This window comes from Chiloscyllium punctatum, chromosome 22 (assembly GCF_047496795.1).
Source record: "Chiloscyllium punctatum isolate Juve2018m chromosome 22, sChiPun1.3, whole genome shotgun sequence".
NCBI classification, from domain to species: Eukaryota; Metazoa; Chordata; class Chondrichthyes; order Orectolobiformes; family Hemiscylliidae; genus Chiloscyllium; species Chiloscyllium punctatum.
Window position 1 is genome coordinate 86014182 of NC_092760.1, and position 18243 is coordinate 86032424.

Here is an 18243-nt window from a genome sequence, read left to right on the forward strand (position 1 = left end):
AAAGATCTATGTACATAGACCCCAAGATCCCTCTGTTCCTCCACCTGACCAAGAACCCTACCATTAACCCTGTATTCCGCATTCTTATTTGTTCTTCCAAAATGGACAACCTCACACTTGGCAGGGTTGAACTCCATCTGCCACTCCTCAGCCCAGCTCTGCATCATATCTAAGTCCCTCTGCAGCCGACAACAGCCCTCCTCACTGTCCACAACTCCACCTATCTTTGTATCATCTGCAAATTTACTGACCCACCCTTCGACTCCCTCCTCTAAGTCATTAATAAAAATTACAAACAGCAGAGGACCCAGAACTGATCCCTGCGGAACTCCACTTGTAACTGGACTCCATGCTGAATATTTACCATCTACCACCACTCTCTGACTTCGACCGGTTAGCCAGTTTTCTATCCAATTGGCCAAATTTCCCTCTATCCCATGCCTCCTGACTTTCCGCATAAGCCTACCATGGGGAACCTTATCAAATGCCTTACTAAAATCCATGTACACTACATCCACTGCTCTACCCTCATCCACATGCTTGGTCACCTCCTCGAAGAATTCAATAAGACTTGTAAGGCAAGACCTACCCTTCACAAATCCGTGCTGGCTGTTTCAAAGTTTAAGATGAATCTTTGTCCAGGCAAGAGGAATTATGGTCATTCAGGGAACTGATACAAGCTTAGTCAGGAAAAGTGGTGAGATGTTCTGAGTGAAAGTGTGATTAGGAACCAGAGAGGGCAGGAAGGGTTAGTAGTTTGGGAGGAATAGAGTGAGTGAGAGCCATTGAGGGAAGATGCTACGTGCAATACGTGCTATGAGAGTAACAGACCACGAGACTTGGCAAGAGGTGAGTGCAATTTGGAGAGAAAATCTGAGTCTTATCCCAGACCCATTGTGGTGCTCTTTAAGTTTGTGCAAACCTTCTCATAATGTGCTGGCAAGAATATTGAGACATCTTTCATTTATTTTAGGTGAGATGGCCAAAAGAAAACTATCCACTGCTGCTGCAAAGCTAATTGAAGGGAAGAGCTCATGAAATTTATGCCTTGCATTCTGAGGAGACTCCTGGAGATTATCAGGTGGAGAAATGTTTATTCTTGGTTGAGTGTTCATCCCTGAGGCAGAACTTTTGGAATATCCAGAAACAACCTGGATGTAAATTCTGAAAAGGTGAAACCAAAATAAGTTTGACATGAAAGCTAACAATGCATGAGAACTTTTAAGAAAGTAACTCTTAGAGAATTCTATAATGCTTGTGTAAGTAACTCAAGAAATGGCTAGAGCCGGTTGACAGAAATCAAACTAGTTCCAGAGACAGATATTTGATTGTTCGTGTAATAGGAATTTATAATAGTTTATAAAAAGAGGTTCCAACAGGAGTAAGACAATATCTTGTAAGATTCATTTTAGCAGTCACAATCCTTGACACATTAAGGATGCATGGAAGCAAAAATGATTCGAAAGGAACCTTACACACTCTAAGGCCTAAGTCAACATTTAGATCCGACTACAGAGTCATGAATCTCTGGAATTCCTTTTCCACGAAGAGCTGTAAAGGCTGGGTATTTAGTATCTTCAAGACTGAGATGGACAGAGTTTTAATTAATAAAGGATATCAAGGGTTAGGGGGAAAAGGCAGGAAAGTGGAGTTGAGGATTATCGGATTTGCCAAAATCTCATTGAATGGTGGAGCAGAGTCAATGGGCCTTATGGCCTAATTTTGTTCCTATATCCATGGTCTTACTAATGGGAAAGTCACAACAAGCAATCAAACTGTCACTTTTAATTCAATGGCAAACTTTGGCATCATGGATGTGACTCCTTGATCACTCAGTTGTAAGACCTTTATTCTAATTTTCATACTTGGCCACAAATGGGGCAAGGTAAGTTTGGGGGAGGAGGAAGGGGGTGGATTCAGGGTGGTAGTGGAGGAAGGAAGTTACAGCAATGAAGGAGGGAAGGAAACAGGAGGGAAGGAAAAGGAATTGCCTGTCCATTGCCCTTTACCATCTCCTAAAGAGATCAGAAAATGTTTACACTACAAGGATTGGTTTGAAAGTGCAACCAATGTTACAGAACACAGAACAGCATGCAACATCAAACAGAGAACCATGAGGCAAACACCAAATAATTCATAATCAGATCATCAGTAATGATGCAGTGGAGATATGTTAACCAGTACAACTCTGTCTTCATGGATATAGATTGCATTTTGCAACCTTACTCTTCAGGTGCGAAACAGCATTGAGTTATGCCTTACTAAGATATCACAACCATCCAATGAAGGAGCAGTGCTTCCAAATAAACCTGTTGGACTATAACCTGGTGTTGTGTGGTTTTTACCTTTGTCCACCCCAGTCCATCATTGGCTCCTCCAAATCAAAGATTTTACTGAAGTGCCTAGTTGTTAAATTAACCAATAAAATATCTTAAGCTATCTGTAGATTTTTTAATGGTTTATATGGATATTCATTACGTTACATTGTACGTATCATTGCTTTTCAGGAAAACACACATGGTTTATGTTGCCCATAACACTCACCTGTGGAGTGATTGTAACGAAGTCAGCTAGCTGGACTTCAGAGAATAGGAGTTCCCTGATTGGGGCTGTTAATCTGGGCCAATAGGGGAGCCCTGGCTGACAGGTATAAACAGGAGTGTGTTTATTTCTGGGTGTGTTCACTCCTGGGTGTGTTCACTCTGAAAGCTGGTTCTAAGGGAGCTGGATCAGAGTCAAAGATTCTCCATATGTCAATGAAGGGTGACTCAGTAATGGGATACCCGCCTCTGCAAAGTTATTTCAACCTGCCTCTGACATCATTAAGATTTTGTGGCTAACATTGTTTAAAGATTTAGTTTTCATTAGTTACCTCTTGACAAATGTTTCCTGAGTAGTCTCTTTTTTCAAATTTCCAGTGAGTTAGAAAAGAGGGAGGAAAACATTCCATGTGTGTAAGAAACAGAGTGAGTGAGAGAGAGAGAATAAGAGAGAGAACATGAGATAGAAAGATAGAGGCAGTCAGTGAGAGAGTGTAAAAGAGTGAGACAGAGCAAGAAAGAAGGTGAGAGTGAGAGACAGCCAGACAGAAAGAGAGAGAGAGAGAGACAGGAAGAGAGAGTAATAAAGAGCAAGAAAAAGAGAGACTGAGAGAGAGAAAGTGACAAACAGGTTCTCATTCTTTGAAGGTTGAGATGCATTAATTCTCATGAAAGCTCATTAGATCCTCTTCATGTAAGGTAATAGGTTTACTGGAGTTTGATAGCCAGGGGAAGGTCACAAGCAAAAGCTGCAAAACAGAATGCTTTAAAATGTGTGCAACAGGAAGGTTTTGCATTTGGTTTTTGAGTTATAAGTGCCTGTAAAACTAAATGTGTTCGAGAATTGCTGTGAACAACTTGTCTATTTTCTTAACAGATGTGAAACGTTATGGATATTTATCTAACAAATCTTATTCCATTAATCTTGTAACACTTGTCACACATTGTGAAAAATGAGTAGGGCTCATTCAATGTTCAACTCTTTTGTTTTGAAATACTGAGAATGACTGGGCACTACTTATATTATAAAGACTATATAATTTTATTTTTCTGTATATGTAATTGTGGATTCGAATGGCAAAAAGGGTTGTTTTGAAACAGAAAACACCAGAGGGTTGCGAAAGGATTGCTGCAGGTTTTAAATACCAGCTGTCAATACTTAATGTATGTGCTGTTACTGCTGTTGCTAGTCTAAGTAGTGAGGGACATATTGCAAATGATCTGGAGCTAGTGTCTATATACAAAGAGAGTCAGCTGATGACAAGTGGACTAGTGATCAATTACCAATGACAAAGGGTCATCTGCTTGCCAACAACTGTGTGACTGGCTCCCAGGTAACAGAACAGCTTGTGGGTGTGAATGGTTTGGGCAGGAGCTTTTGGACCTAAAGAAAGGAAGGTCTGCTGGAAAAGGTGTCTTTGCAGTAAGAAGGAGCTCACCACCACCTTCTCAAGAGCAACTGGGGGTGGGCAAATTATGCTGGCCCAGCCAGCGATGCTCACATCCCACATACAAATTTTAAAAAGAAAAAGCTAAAATTAAAAATCCAAAGAAAGCCCATTTAAATTCTGTCACCGATTGCTGTAAGCTGTTGCCTTAAAACCAGCAAATCAGAGACTTTGTACATTGTGAACCAGTCACTCCGTGCCTCCTACAAGCAAGTGAACGTACCTAGAGAACGGGGAGACCACCAAAAAGCAAGTCCTGACAAACCAAAAGGCACATCCTAGTGAGCTCTATGAACCTTTGAACTGCCTTCCCTGTTTTTCCTTTCACAAATAACATTGATATTGTTCCTGGGTCAGTCTGTGATCTGTCCTTGTATGTGTATGTAGGGGAAGATTTATAAGAGAATTAAGGTTGTAACTTGTGGAGTTGTATATTGACACTGTATAATTGTTTGCCTGTGGCAAGATTCTATTTCTTTGTAATGAATAGAATTCTTGTGAATGGGGGAACTTCAGTAAAACCTTTAGCTTTTGTAGAATAGAATCCCTGCAGCACAGAAGCAGGCCATTTGACCCACTGAGTCTATACTGACCCCCTGAAGACCATCAAATCCAGACCTATCCTATCCCCCTCTCCTATCCTTGAATTTCCTAAAGCTGACCTATCTAACCAGGTCAATCCACCTAATGCATACATCTTCTGACTATAGGAGGAGACCCATGCAGATGCAGAGAGAATGCGCAAATTCCATACAGACAACGGCCTGAGAGCGAAATTGAACCCGACTCACTGGTGCTGTGAGATAGCATTGCTAACCACAGAGTCACCCTGCTGCCTGTTGTGTGTCTCGGGATAATGGGTCTTGCATCCCAAGGTGCTACTCCAGTGAGGTGTGAGAGTGTAAACATCTCAATTCTGCGTGTGTGCGCGTGCGCGCATGTATGAGAGAGAGTGACTGTGCATGTGTGTGTGTCCGTGTGCACGTGTGTAAGTGTATGCATGTGTATGTGTGTGTGAGACTCTGTGTATGTGTGTGCACGTGTGTATGTATCTACATGCGCGTGCGTGTGTGTCTGTGTCTGTGTGTGTGTATCTGTGGCTGCGTGAGAGTGTGTGTGTGTGGCTGTGTGTGTGTGAGTGAGAGAGTGTCTGTTTGTGTGTTTGTGTGTGTGTGTGCGTCCGTGTGTGTGCGTCCGTGTGTGTGCACGTGTGTCTGTGTCTGTGTGTGTGTGTGTGTGTGTGTCTGTGTGTGTGTGTGTGTGTGTGTGAGAGAGAGAATATGTCTGTGTGTGAGTGTGAGAGTGTGTGTGTGTCTGAGAGAGAGAGCTGCTTCTCCCATTATGACAGATACATGGAGTGAAGAAATCAATGTTTCTCAGTGGCTTCCTGATGACACTGAGAGTAAGAAGGTTAGATCTGATCAGCTAAGACGAGTTCTCCATTGCAGTTGGGTCACAGGCTATCCCTGGGAAAAACTTAACAACGTTCAATAAAATACCTCCCTCTGCACCTAGACAGCCAGCACTAAGGTGTTTTGTTTGGAACTGCTGATTTATTATTGCAACTCAACCAACATTTACTTATGAATGACAAATGCAGATTCTACAGCATAGTAATGTATTCAGTATCATAGCTATAGGACAATCACAGACTCTCAGTATTAGGAGGATGTCCAAAACACCCTCCATTGGGTAACATACTGCTCGGAGTTACAACAAGCCGTTGGCAATCATCTATTTTGGGTTTTCGCCTGTTGCCAGAGAAAAGGCTTAGTCTCCCCGACTGGGCAGATTTCCAGGGCATGTTTGCCAAAGCCTTGTTGTGTTGAAGCTTAGCTGCTCCGCATACCTTTAGGTTCCCTAGACTGCTCTTACTTGTACAGGAGTAATCATCAACTCTGGTGTATCCTGGGAGACAGTCACAGCGATATGATCCAGGCAAATTCACACACACAGTGTTTGCATGGCAGTAGCTTGTGCCATTTGCACACTCATCCTTATCTGTAACAAAAATGGAGAGCAGACAAAGGTTAAAGATGACAGGACGAAGGGCAAGATGGGTACAATGTCTGAGTACATCAGTCTATCAGAATGTACATTATCGATATTCAGTGTGCTGCACTTTAAATTCAGGAGTGGGCCATTCAGCCTCTCGACTCTGTCCATTCAATGAGATCATGGCTGATCTGTGGCCTAACTCCATACACCTGCCTTTGGCCCATTTCTCTTAATATCTTCACAAAGAAAAACTGCCTCAGAGTTAAAATGGGCGACATAGTGGCTCAGTGGTTAGCACTGCTGCCTCACAGAGCCAGAGACTTGGGTTCGATTCCAGCCTCGGGTGACTGTCCGTGTGGAGTTAGCATGTTCTCCCTGTGTCTGTGTGGGGTTCCTCTGGGTGCTCCCACTTCCTCCTACAGTCCAAAGATGTGCAGGTTTGGTGTGTTGGCTATTGGAAATTGCCCATTATATTCAGGGATGTGTAAGTTATGTGCATTAGTCAGGGGAAATGTAGAGTAATAGGGTAAGGTCTGAGTGGGATACTCTTCGGACGGTCGGTGTGGACTTGTTGGGCCAAATGGTCTGTTTCCACACTGTAGGGAGTCTATGATATTCCATAACTCAATGATAACATTAACGACTGATCCTGTATCAACTGCCATTTGTGGTACAGGTTTACAAACCAACATTGTCCGAGTTACCATCAATTCTGAGGAAGGGTCACTCGATCTGATTTCTCTCCACAGATGCTATCAGACTTGCTAAGCCTTTCCAGTAATTTCTGTTTTGCTTCCAAACCTCTCCCACCCTTTGTGTATAGAGGTGCTTCCTAACATCCCCCCATAACGGTCTGGCCCAAATTCTCAGACTACGCTCCTAGTTTTGCAATCTCCAATGAGCGCAAGTAGTTTATCTAACCTATCTCTTCCTGTTAATATCTTCATTGCTCCTTACCTTCTAAATTCTACAGGAAACAGGGGTGAATTTCAATAATTTGTCCTCATAGCTTAATAAGGAGACTTGAGTGCAGTGATTTCTTTTAAAGTATGGCAAGATAACAAGAAAATCAAATTTCCCAGTTTTGCATTTGGTAATGTCAAAGCATTCACAGCGGGACATCCTGCTGGCTTTGCTCTGATCAATTGCATTACCTGTAGATTACTGTCAACTATGTTACTGAACAGCACTGGATATGTTTGCCTCACATTCCTCAATTATTTCAACAGAGGTGGCTCCAGTTTATTCCAGATGAATTAATGGCTCCGCAAAGTAACTGTGGGGGAGGAATTTGATGCCAGCACATTGACTGGTTTCAGAATAACATCAGTCATGAGTAATTTCCAGATTTAGTATTCATGTGCTTTTGTTATCAGCAGCCGAAAATAGCCTGACAAAGAAGAAGCATTGTGTGAACATTAGTCTTTTGCACCTGATATTAACGTATCTGTCAGATTCATCAGATTTCTCCTATTGTTTAGCAGCTATGTATTAAAGGTGATTGTAGCTAATTTCCCAAAGACTAGATAGACTGTTCGTCAAGGAGCTTGAAAGCTTTGCTAAGCTCTTTGTCAGCTAATTGCCACATGGCTGATATTTTCACTTTTGTTTTAACAAATTTAGAATACCTATGCACGTATAGGTCAGGGATAGGGTTGCCTGCAAATCACAAAGTTTGTTATATGTAAAACAAGCGTGTCAAAACTTTTCTCCCCATTTGCCGACTGGGATGCTTGCAATTCATCGTGTTGAAAAGCAAAAGCTATTTTGGCATGAATTTTCCCAAACTGGAAACATGCAGGGGGATATGGACTCCACTGCTTCAACCAGCATTTATTGTCCATCCCAAATTGCCCATGGGAAATGGTCCATGAGACCAGGAATAGGAAGAGGCTGCTCAGCCCCTCTCGTCTGTTCCACCATTTAATAGGATCATAACTGATCCCTCACCCCTTTCCCCATAATCCTTGATTCCCCAACTGAGCTATCTCAGCCTTAAATGTACACAAAGATGCTGCCCCAACAGCTCTCTGTGGCAAGGAGTTCCAAACACACTCAACCCTGTGAGAGAAGGAAGTGCATCTCATCTCAGTTTAAATCGAGTGAATCCTTAGAAGACTATGAAGAAAGTAGGAGTATACTTAAAAGGGAAATCAGGAGGACAAAACTGGGACATGAGATAGCTTTAACAAATAGAATTAAGGAGAATCCAAAGGGTTTTTACAAATACATTAAGGACAAGAGGGTAACTAGGGAGAGAATAGGAGAATAGGGCCCCTCAAAGATCAGCAATGCAGCCTTTGTGAGGAGCCACAGAAAATGGGGGAGATACTAAATGAATATTTTGCATCAGTATTTACTGTGGAAAAGGATATGGAAGATATACACTGTAGGGAAATAGATGGTCACATCTTGCAAAATGTCCAGATTACAGAGGAGGAAGTGCTGGATGTCTTGAAATGGTTAAAGGTGGATAAATCCCCAGGACCTGACCAGGTGTACCCGAGAACGCAGTGGGAAGCTAGAGAATTGATTGCTGGGCCTCTTGCTGAGATATTTGTATCATCGATAGTCACAGGTGAGGTGCCAGAAGACTGGAGTTGGTGGGCAAGTTGTTGGAGGGAATCCTGAGGGACAGGATGTACATGTATTTGGAAAAGCAAGGACTGATTAGGGATAGTCAACATGGCTTTGTGCGTGGGAAATCATGTCTCACAAACTTGATTGAGTTTTTTGAAGAAGTAACAAAGAAGATTGAAGAGGGCAGAGCAGTAGATGTGATCTATATGGACTTCAGTAAGGCGTTCGACAAGGGAGACTGATTAGCAAGGTTAGATCTCATGGAATACAGGGAGAACTAGCCATTTGGATACAGAACTGGCTCAAAGGTAGAAGACAGAGGGTGGTGGTGGAGGGTTGTTTTTCAGACTGGAGGCCTGTGACCAGTGGAGTGCCACATGGATCGGTGCTGGGCCCTCTACTTTTTGTCATTTACATAAATGATTTGGATGCGAGCATAAGAGGTACAGTTAGTAAGTTTACAGATGACACCAAAATTGGAGGTGTAGTGGAAAGCGAAGAGGGTTACCTCAGATTACAATAGGATCTGGACCAGATGGGCCAATGGGCTGAGAAGAGTCAAATGGAGTTTAATTCAGATAAATGCGAGGTGCTGCATTTTGGGAAAGCAAACTTTAGCAGGACTTATACACTTAATGGTAAGGTCCTAGGGAGTGTTGCTGAATAAAGAGACCCTGCATGGAGTGCAGGTTCATAGCTGCTTGAAATTGGAGTCACAGGTAGATAGGATAGTGAAGAAGGCGTTTGGTATGCTTTCCTTTATTGGTCAGAGTATTGAGTACAGGAGTTGGGATGTCATGTTGCGGCTGTACAGGACATTGGTTAGGCCACTGTTGGAATACTGCAAGCAATTCTGGTCTCCTTCCTATCGGAAAGATGTTGTGAAACTTGAAAGGGTTCAGAAAAGATTTACAAGGATGTCGCCAGGGTTGGAGGATCTGAGCTATAGGGAGAGGCTGAACAGGCTGGGGCTGTTTTCCCTGGAGCATTGGAGGCTGAGGGGTGACCTTATAGAGGTTTAAAAAATTATGAAGGGCATGTATAGGATAAATAGACAAAGTCTTTTCCCTGGTGTCGGGGAGTCCAGAACTAGAGGGCATAGATTTAGGGTGAGAGGGGAAAGATATAAAAGAGACCTAAGGGGCAACCTTTTCACGCAGAGGGTGGTACATGTATGGAATGAGCTGCCAGAGGATGTGGTGGAGGCTGGTACAATTGCAACATTTAAGAGGTATTGAATAGATGGGTACATGAATAGATAGGGCTTTGAGGGATATGGGCCGGGTGCTGGCAGGTGGGACTAGATTGGGTTGGGATATCTGGTCGGCATGGACAGGTTGGACCGAAGGGTCTGTTTCCATGTTGTACATCTCTATGACTCTGTGATTCTAAATTGTCACTCCTTTCTTCTGAGACTATATCCTGGGGTCCTCAACTCTCCTGTGATGGGCAAGCATCCTCTCAGCATAGACCCTGTCAAGGCCCTTAACAATCCCATATGTTTCAATGAGATCACCTCCCATTTTTCTAAACTCCAGGGAGTAGAGTCCCAACCTGTTTAATCTTTGCTCATAAGATAATCCCTCGATAATAGTGAACCTTCTCTGAACTGCATTCAAAAAAATGATTTAATTCCTTAAATAAGAGGATCAAAACTTTTCACAGTACTTCAGATGTTGTCTCCCCAGCATCTTGTACAGCTGCAGTAAGACTTGCCCACTCTTCTGTACTCCAACCCACTTGAAAAAAGGGCCAATATTCCAGTCGCCTTGCTGATTACCTGCTGCACCTGTGTGCAAGCTTTCTGCGTATTGTGCACATGTATCCCCAGGTTCCTTTCTGTTACACCTTTCTGCAGTTTTTTCTCCATTTAAATAATATCCTCTCCTTTTTTTTTCCTTTCAAAATTAATTACTTCTCATTTTCCCACATTATGCTCCATTTGCCAACCTTTTTCCCATTTACTTAACCTATTGATATTTCTCCGTAATCTGTTTGTTTCCCTTTCACAACCTGCCTTTCCATCTATACTTGCGTCCAACAGGATGGTGAATTTGGAGTAGGTTTCCAATGGCCTTACTTTACAGGTTTTGTTACCTCTCTGCTCACTGTTCACATTGGGACAGTACATAAGTTCCAAAGCACAGGCTATCACAATGCAGCGCCCTCATTGTGACCCCCAGTGGGAGTGCAACTAATACCCTGATGCTGGAGTAACGCAGCAGCCGAGAAGCATTGCAGCTACCGACAGCATCCTTGGAGTGTTTGCAATCTTAAATGGAAATGGACATTGTAGGCATATGCTTCTGCTGTTTCAGGATTCAATGTTGTCTTTTCAATACGGACAGACTGCAGCCTTGCTGGCTGTCCCCAACAGATCTTTTGCTGAGAGGTGCGAGGAAGGAGTGAAGGAATTCTGGGAAGGGGAGTCTAACAGTTTAAAAGACTTACCTCAGGTGTCAGGGCCTCCATTTGCCGAGAGGTGCGAGGGAGGAGCGAGGGAATTCTTAAGTTTTTAAGTGGGTGATTTGCAGCTGTAACTCTATATTCCTCCCTCTGTTAAATCACCCTATGATCTCTACATCCTTTTACATTATGATCTGCCTGCCCTGAATGCAAAACAAAACTTTCCATTGTACACAGGTATATGTGACAATAATAAATTAAATAAATCATTTTTGAAACTTTACATGTGCAAGTGGGAGCATGACATACACATATGGACCAAATGTAGGCAAATGGGACTAGCTCAGTTCAGGAAACTTGGTCAGCATGGATGAGTTAGGCCGAAGGGCCTGTTTCCATGATGTAGACTCTTAAACTCTATTGGTCAGAATTGAGAAGGGCAGGACCGCAAAAACAAGTTTCAAATCCAGGGCAACGTATCAAATCAGGAGCAGCACTTCATTCAGTGTATCTCCAGCTATTGCATGATCAAACCACTAGCTTTCGGTATGGCATGAACAAAAAAAAATCCAGAACAATTTACTGCTGGTGTTTAGTTCAAGGACATCACTTTGTTCAATGACAGGATCCCTTCATTGACATAGAACTGTGACAATTTACAACATCAAACAGCTTGTACTGCAGAAAAATGCATCTTTCCTTTCTGGTGAACTATTGTCACAACCACAGTTAACTATTACATGGTAAACGTATCACTGCAGAGTCAAAATGCAGATTCGCTTTCTCCTATGGGATTGTACCATTAAGATGTCAGGTTAATTGTAACGAGTTACAATGGTTAAAATAAATCTAACACGAGCATTTTTTTTTCTCCCAAGGACATGAAATGAAGCATAACCAAGTTGCAGGGACTAATCTGAAATGATTAAAATTCTGCCTGCAATTCAACTAGCATTTGATATTTCAGATGTGATCTTCTCATCAAAATGGCACCATTACTTCACAAGACTGATTCTGAAATGATGTTTTTAAAATCATACTGGGAACAAATCTATTCCCAAAGGTCTCGGTATTTTATTTAGCAAGAAGTGCCAAGAGAGGCTGGGGTAATAATTTGTCTTAGCTGCCAGTTTTCTGACCACTCACTGAGACCAATTCCTACACCTTTTCATGTGGTTCAGGATGGTAAGAATTATTTGCCGGCAGTACAAGATCTCTCTGTCGCAAGGTATAGGTAGACCACAATGAAGAGATCTCCTGTCCAGGAGACTAAAGTTAGAAGCTTAAGAGGTGATCTGATCAAGGTCTTCAAGATATTAACAGGAAAAGACATGGTTGAGAAAGATAAAGTATCTCCACAGGTTGGCGATTCCAGGACTAGGAACATTGTCTGAAAATTAGTACCAGGCTGCTCAGGAGAGATGTGAGTAAGCATCTCTACGCATCAAGAATGATAGATTTTTAGAACTCTCTTCCTCAAGGAGGCGATGGCCTAGTGTGTTATTGTTGAACTATTAATCCAAAGACCATGGCAGATGGTGTAATTTGAATTCAATAATAATCTGTGAAAGAAGAGTTTAATGGTGACTAAGAAACCATCACTGATTGTCAGGCAAAACCCATCTGGGTCACGAATGTCCTTGAGAGAAGGAAATCTGTCATCCTCTGCTGGTCTGGCCCACATGTGAGTATAGACCCACAGTGACATGGTTCATTCTTAAGTGCCCTCTGGGCAATTAGGAATGGTCTAGCCACTGAGGCCCACATCCTGTGAATGAAGTAAAAAAAAATGGCAGTTGATGCTGGATCAATTATTAGTTTTATATCTGAAATAGATAAATTTTTGTTAAGCAAAAGTATTATGGGATATGGACTAAAGGTGGGTATATGGAGCTGGGCACTGATCTGCTGTGACCTCAGTGAATGGTGGGACAGGCTTCAGGGGCTGAATGGCCTCCTTCTGCTCCTATGTTCCTAAGTTTCTGTATAAGTAGGATCCATGAAATAAAGACCACCTCCCAATTGCTTTGGAAATTTTTGTTTTGGCTGAATTGAATTGAATTGAATTTATTTTCACGTGTACCGAGGCACGTGAAAAGCTTTGTCTTGCGAGCAACACAGGCAGATCACAGAGTAAAGTAGCATAGATAGTAAATAATAGGTAAACAGCGGCAAAAACCAAAACACAGGTACAGGCGAATGTGAAGAGTTTGTGAGTCCATTCAGTATTCTAACAGCAGTCGGGTAGAAACTGTTACAATACCAGCTGAGCATGTGTTCAGGCTTCTGTACTTTCTCCCCGATGGCAGAGGTTGTAGAAAAGCTGTAGAAGGTCAATGGTTTGATCACTCAGCACCAGGAAAGATTCAGCAAAGTGAATGCTGCCCTTGGTCCCCTACATCGCTCAGTATTTGAAGACTTTTTGATAAAGTGTATTGCACCACTCAACACTCGCCAACACTAGGGCCAACACTAGGGTTTAGAATAGTCAAATTGAATCATTTCTAATTTCAACATGCTGTAGATCTTTAAGGGTTAGTTGTAGGCTTGTTTCTAGCGTTCATTTTCTTTGTTCCATTTCGAGTTGGTAACATGCTTCATCACAGGTTCAGTTACAAAACTGTACAAAAGTATGTAAAAAGCAGAAAAGTCCAAATGGATTTTGCTTTATATAAATAATGGCACTGTATAGAAGCATCTATTACAGTATTTTCCTCAGCCTCGCAGCTCTGAAAGATTGGGGAATTGTGGCCCAAGTGTAATTATTTCTGCAACATGTGAAAAACAGAAGCTAATCGAATGTAGCAAGCTTTTGTAAACAACAATGAGATGGACAATGAGATGTCTGCAATGCTAAGGAATCTTTTGTACCTGTCCTAATGAGGAAGACAGCACCTCCAATAATGCCTCAGTGAGAGTTGAAGGTAAAACCTTTAAACTAAGAAGGACATGTGCAATCACAGAGCTTATGTAGACATGCACATACATTCATTTAATCTTCATGTGAGGTAAGGGCTGTATCACAGGAAAACTCAAGAACACAAAGAAATAAGAGCAGAAGTAGACCATTCATCAAGATTGCTCTGCTGTTTAACATGATTATGGCTTCAACTCCACTTCCCACTCCCATCTCTGTTCCCATCTCCTTTAGTTCCTGGAGAGACCACATATAGGGCTCTCCCAGCCTTAAATGTGTACAACAAGAGAGACTCCACAATCTAAGCGCTGAGAATGACTTTGAATGAAGAAATTTCTCCATACTTCAGTCCTGAATGAACTTCTCCTTATCCTGAGACTGTTCCTCTTACAAACAGACAATGCTCCACCATTGAATATGATCGTGGCTGATCCGATTCCTGCCCATCCCCAATTATACTTCAGATGTCCCTCACCAGCAGAAATAAAGGGATGGATTTTCTGAAAAGTAACCATCTTATGCAGATTGCCACTTCACCCCCTTCCATTTCTGGAAAGGGAGAAAGCTCCATATTTCTAACAGGCGATTCTGATGAGGGCTCGTTCCAAAATGTGGGGTCATGCTTCCACCCCATCGGTTTTCTCACATCACAGAGCTGTCGAAGGAAGGCAATCCATGAGCCCTTTTCACAGCAGGCAGCTGCTGTACTCTGAAACGTCATGGGTCAGTAACTAAACAAAGAAATGTGGACAAGTGCTATCACGTGGTCAGAGAGCTGTGAGCTTAGAGTGCCAGGATGGTAATGCTCCAGAAGGGTAGTCAGATAGCATGCCAAGTGAGTAGGGGTTTATTATATCGGGGGTTAGGAACAAAGTGGGTAGGGTGCAAGGTGGATAGAGGGCAATGTGGCAAGGGAGCCAGGTTGATGATGCAGTGTTTAGGGTAGGTCAGGGTAAGTTCGAGGGACTGGATTAAGTGACGCATGTGGAAGTGTGGGTATCAGTAACAGGGAAAGGGGTCAGTTGGTGGGTGTCAGCTGCCGGGGATGCAGATCCTCAGGAAGGGGAAAGATGGGAGAGCCAGGTTTGTCAGTGGGAAGAAATGGGTAGTTGGATCCAAGAGGTAGAGGAGGGAAATTGAGTCTGGAGCAAAAGAAGGGGGAAGGGGGAAAATGGGGAGCAACACTCCTACCACTCAGAGACCTGCACTAGAGGAGTAGACAGTGATACTCCAGGGAGCTGTCCGTCTGAGGTACAGGAGGGAAATATCGTGGCTAACTGAATGAAATTCCAACAGCTCGGCATATCAGAGTACACAAAACCTAAGTCTGGGGCAACCAGCATTTTCACCAGCTGCAGCTCTCGATGGACCAGTAAGTCTCTCAGAATCTGTCAGACCTATCTGAATTACCTTGACATTATCTCTCCGCCTATATATTCTCTTCCTGTGTATTTCCCTCCACTTCAACCAAAGGAGCAGCGTCTAAAAGCTTGTGATTTAAATGAACCTTTTGGATTATAACTTGGTGTCGTGTGACTTCTGACTTTGTCCACCCAGTCCAATACCAACACCTGCTAGGTCATGGGAAAACCCCAATCAATAATCAAACCTGTACCTACACCTACAATTAATGTACTAGCTTCCAGTGACCCATTCCCGAGGGGTTGGTGAGACCCTGCAAAAATATAAGTGAGGGGTGGGGGGGGCGGGGAGTGGGGTGGTAACTGGGATATCCTTACTCTCATGGCTAGCCAGAGGCTGTTTCCTTAAGAAACATAATTGTCAAAACAGTGATGAGAGAATTAACCTGGTATGTCATACCCAGAGTACCAAGAGAACTATTTCAAATAGCAATCTTTCACAGGAAGAGGCAAGTCAAAAAACTGCACTGAAATCTCATGTGACTATAAAGATAGGGAGACATTGACTACACACCCTGCCCCCAGTAGAAAGCCAAATCTTATAGACTCTGTCCCAAATGTGTGGATGTGTTTGTATTCTCCAATTTGAAAAACACACCAGCACAGGGGCATGTGTGCGTGTGTCTGTTAGTGTGTGTGTCTGTGTGTGTGTGTCTGTGTGTGTGTGTCTGTGTGTGTGTGTCTGTGTGTGTGCGCGTGTGATTGTGTCTGTGTGTCTGTGTGTGTGTCTGTGTCTGTGTGTGTATGTCTGTGTGTGTGTGTGTATGTCTGTGTGTCTGTGTGTACTAGTGTATGATTCTGTGAGGGTCACAAATGAGAAAAGCCACAGACATCTCTGCATTGCAGGTAAAAGCAAAGAGGAAGCCTTTCTCTTTGCTGAAGTCAGAGAACAAGTGTAACTGCAATGAATTGAAACAGGACAAAAGATTTTCAGCCAAACATCTCAAAATCAACCTCAAGCCGACCAACATCAGTGTTATCAGGGTGAGCCAACCTAGCACTGCTATAAACACCTCGTCAACAACACAGACGCTGACCCATATATTTTTTTAACTTTCACCTTTTTAGCTTCACATCTCATCTCTCATACATGTGTACAACTTATTGTACATTCTCCTATACAGCAGCTAATAAGCTTACTCTTACATTAAGTCAAGAAATCCTTTAGGGCAGCACGGTGGTTCAGTGGGTAGCAGTGCTGCCTCACAGCGCCAGTGATGTGGGTTCAATTCCAGCCTCGGGCAATTGTCTGTGTGGAGTTTGCACATACTCCCTGTGTCTGCATGGGCTTCTGCAGGGTGCTCCCATTTCCACCCACAATCCAAAGATGTGCAAGGTTAGGTGAATTAACCACAATATATTACACATAGTGTTCAGGCTTGTATAGGTTAGGTGGGTTAACCAAGGGAAATGCAGGGTTGTAGAGGTGGGTCTGGGTGGAATGCTGTTTGGAGCGTTGGTGTGGACTTGAATGGCCGGGTAGCCTGCGTCCACACTGTAGAGATTCTGTAAGTTAATGAAAGCCTGGGTTAAGGGAGGTCCTTTTAAAACAAAAATTCATTTGGCGCAGAGAGAAGGGCATCTGCAAGGGACAGGCCCCTTTCTGAATAATCTTGATGCAAACGAGCAAGGAGGTGGAAAAAAAATAGGTCAAGTCTTCCCTCTTCACCATGACAATTTGGGGCATCCCATTTGGATCCACAATAAATTGGGAATTCCTACTCCGGGGCTTATTGTCACACCAGGTTACAGTGATATATATCTATATATGTGTGTGTGTGTCCTATCCATTAATCAGCTCATGAGCATTGAAGTCTTCCCACCACATACATGAGACAGAGCTGTTTACATTCACCAGATTGTGCTGTTTCCACAATAAAGCCCTTCATACCTAAATTGATCATTTTTCTGATGAATCCACAAAGATAAATCTCTTGATAAGACAGATGAGATCCTTTCACCCTTATTTGAGACCAATATCTCACTCATGTCAACACAGCAATCAGAGGCTGGAGATCTGGTTAGAAATGAATGTCATGCAGGATGTCAACACAGTGATTTATTCTCTCCTTTGGAGCACCCCCTGGACTTTGACTCAAACTATAATTTTCTAATTCAGTGAGAGATAAAGACAGGTGAGAAGGTGGGACAGGATTGTTGCTTAACGCTAAATAAATTTACAGTGTTCACAAATCACAATGATTACTTTGTCACTCTGAATTTCAGTAAGCAGTGTATTCCATGTCACAATTGTTATAATATCTGAAACCAGCAGAAAAATAAATGGAACAAAATTGAAAAAGACTGTCTGCGTGTGTATTCAAGTTATTACTGCAAAATATATGGATAAATGGGGCCATTTCAATGCTGCAATCATATCGTACATTTCAGATAGTAATCATGAACTGTCAGATGAACTCTTCAATAAGATTATTACTCACAAGCTGTTCCAAAGTATTTCATTCTTGTATAGTTTCCGATATCTATCTACCTTGTAAAGAATGATTCAGATTCTCTGTGCAAACTATGTCAAAGGGAAAGTGCTGACTATACAAATATGCTTGTGATGTGTAAAATGTTACATAACAATCATAAACATTAATCTTCATTCAATATGAGACTTGTTCTTGGATTGGACACCTTTCTGGATCACTATACTACCATTTGCATTTTTATCCATTCCAAATGTGAATACTATCTCAATTTTGTTATTTTGTTACAGATGTTCCCTGCTGACTTTCTGCAGAAAACTGAGAAATGTTAATGACATAACATAATAATGATATAATATTTCCATAATCCTTGGTTCAGACGTGGAGAGTCCTTGACCGTGATCCAGCTCCCTCAGAGCCAGCTCTCAGAGTGAACTAAAGCTTGGGGCAGCTGCCACTGAGGTGCCGTAGGGAAGGGCCATTGTCTAAGTCCCTTCTGCC

At 42.5% G+C, this 18243-nt stretch overlaps 1 protein-coding gene across 3 annotated transcripts in view; it reads right to left on the reverse strand.

The window, feature by feature from the left end:
• The window catches only part of LOC140493827 (protein kinase C-binding protein NELL1-like), a 980593-nt gene that overhangs the window by 450341 nt on the left and 512009 nt on the right, over positions 1-18243 (reverse strand). For 2 of the 3 annotated variants that reach the window (XM_072592757.1, XM_072592756.1), the window contains exon 13: positions 5864-5989. The exons of the other annotated variant lie outside the window; for it this stretch is intronic. In XM_072592757.1, coding sequence (XP_072448858.1) covers positions 5864-5989 — 126 coding nt within the window. The remainder of the gene's footprint in view (positions 1-5863; positions 5990-18243) is intronic. 3 annotated transcript variants of the gene reach the window in all.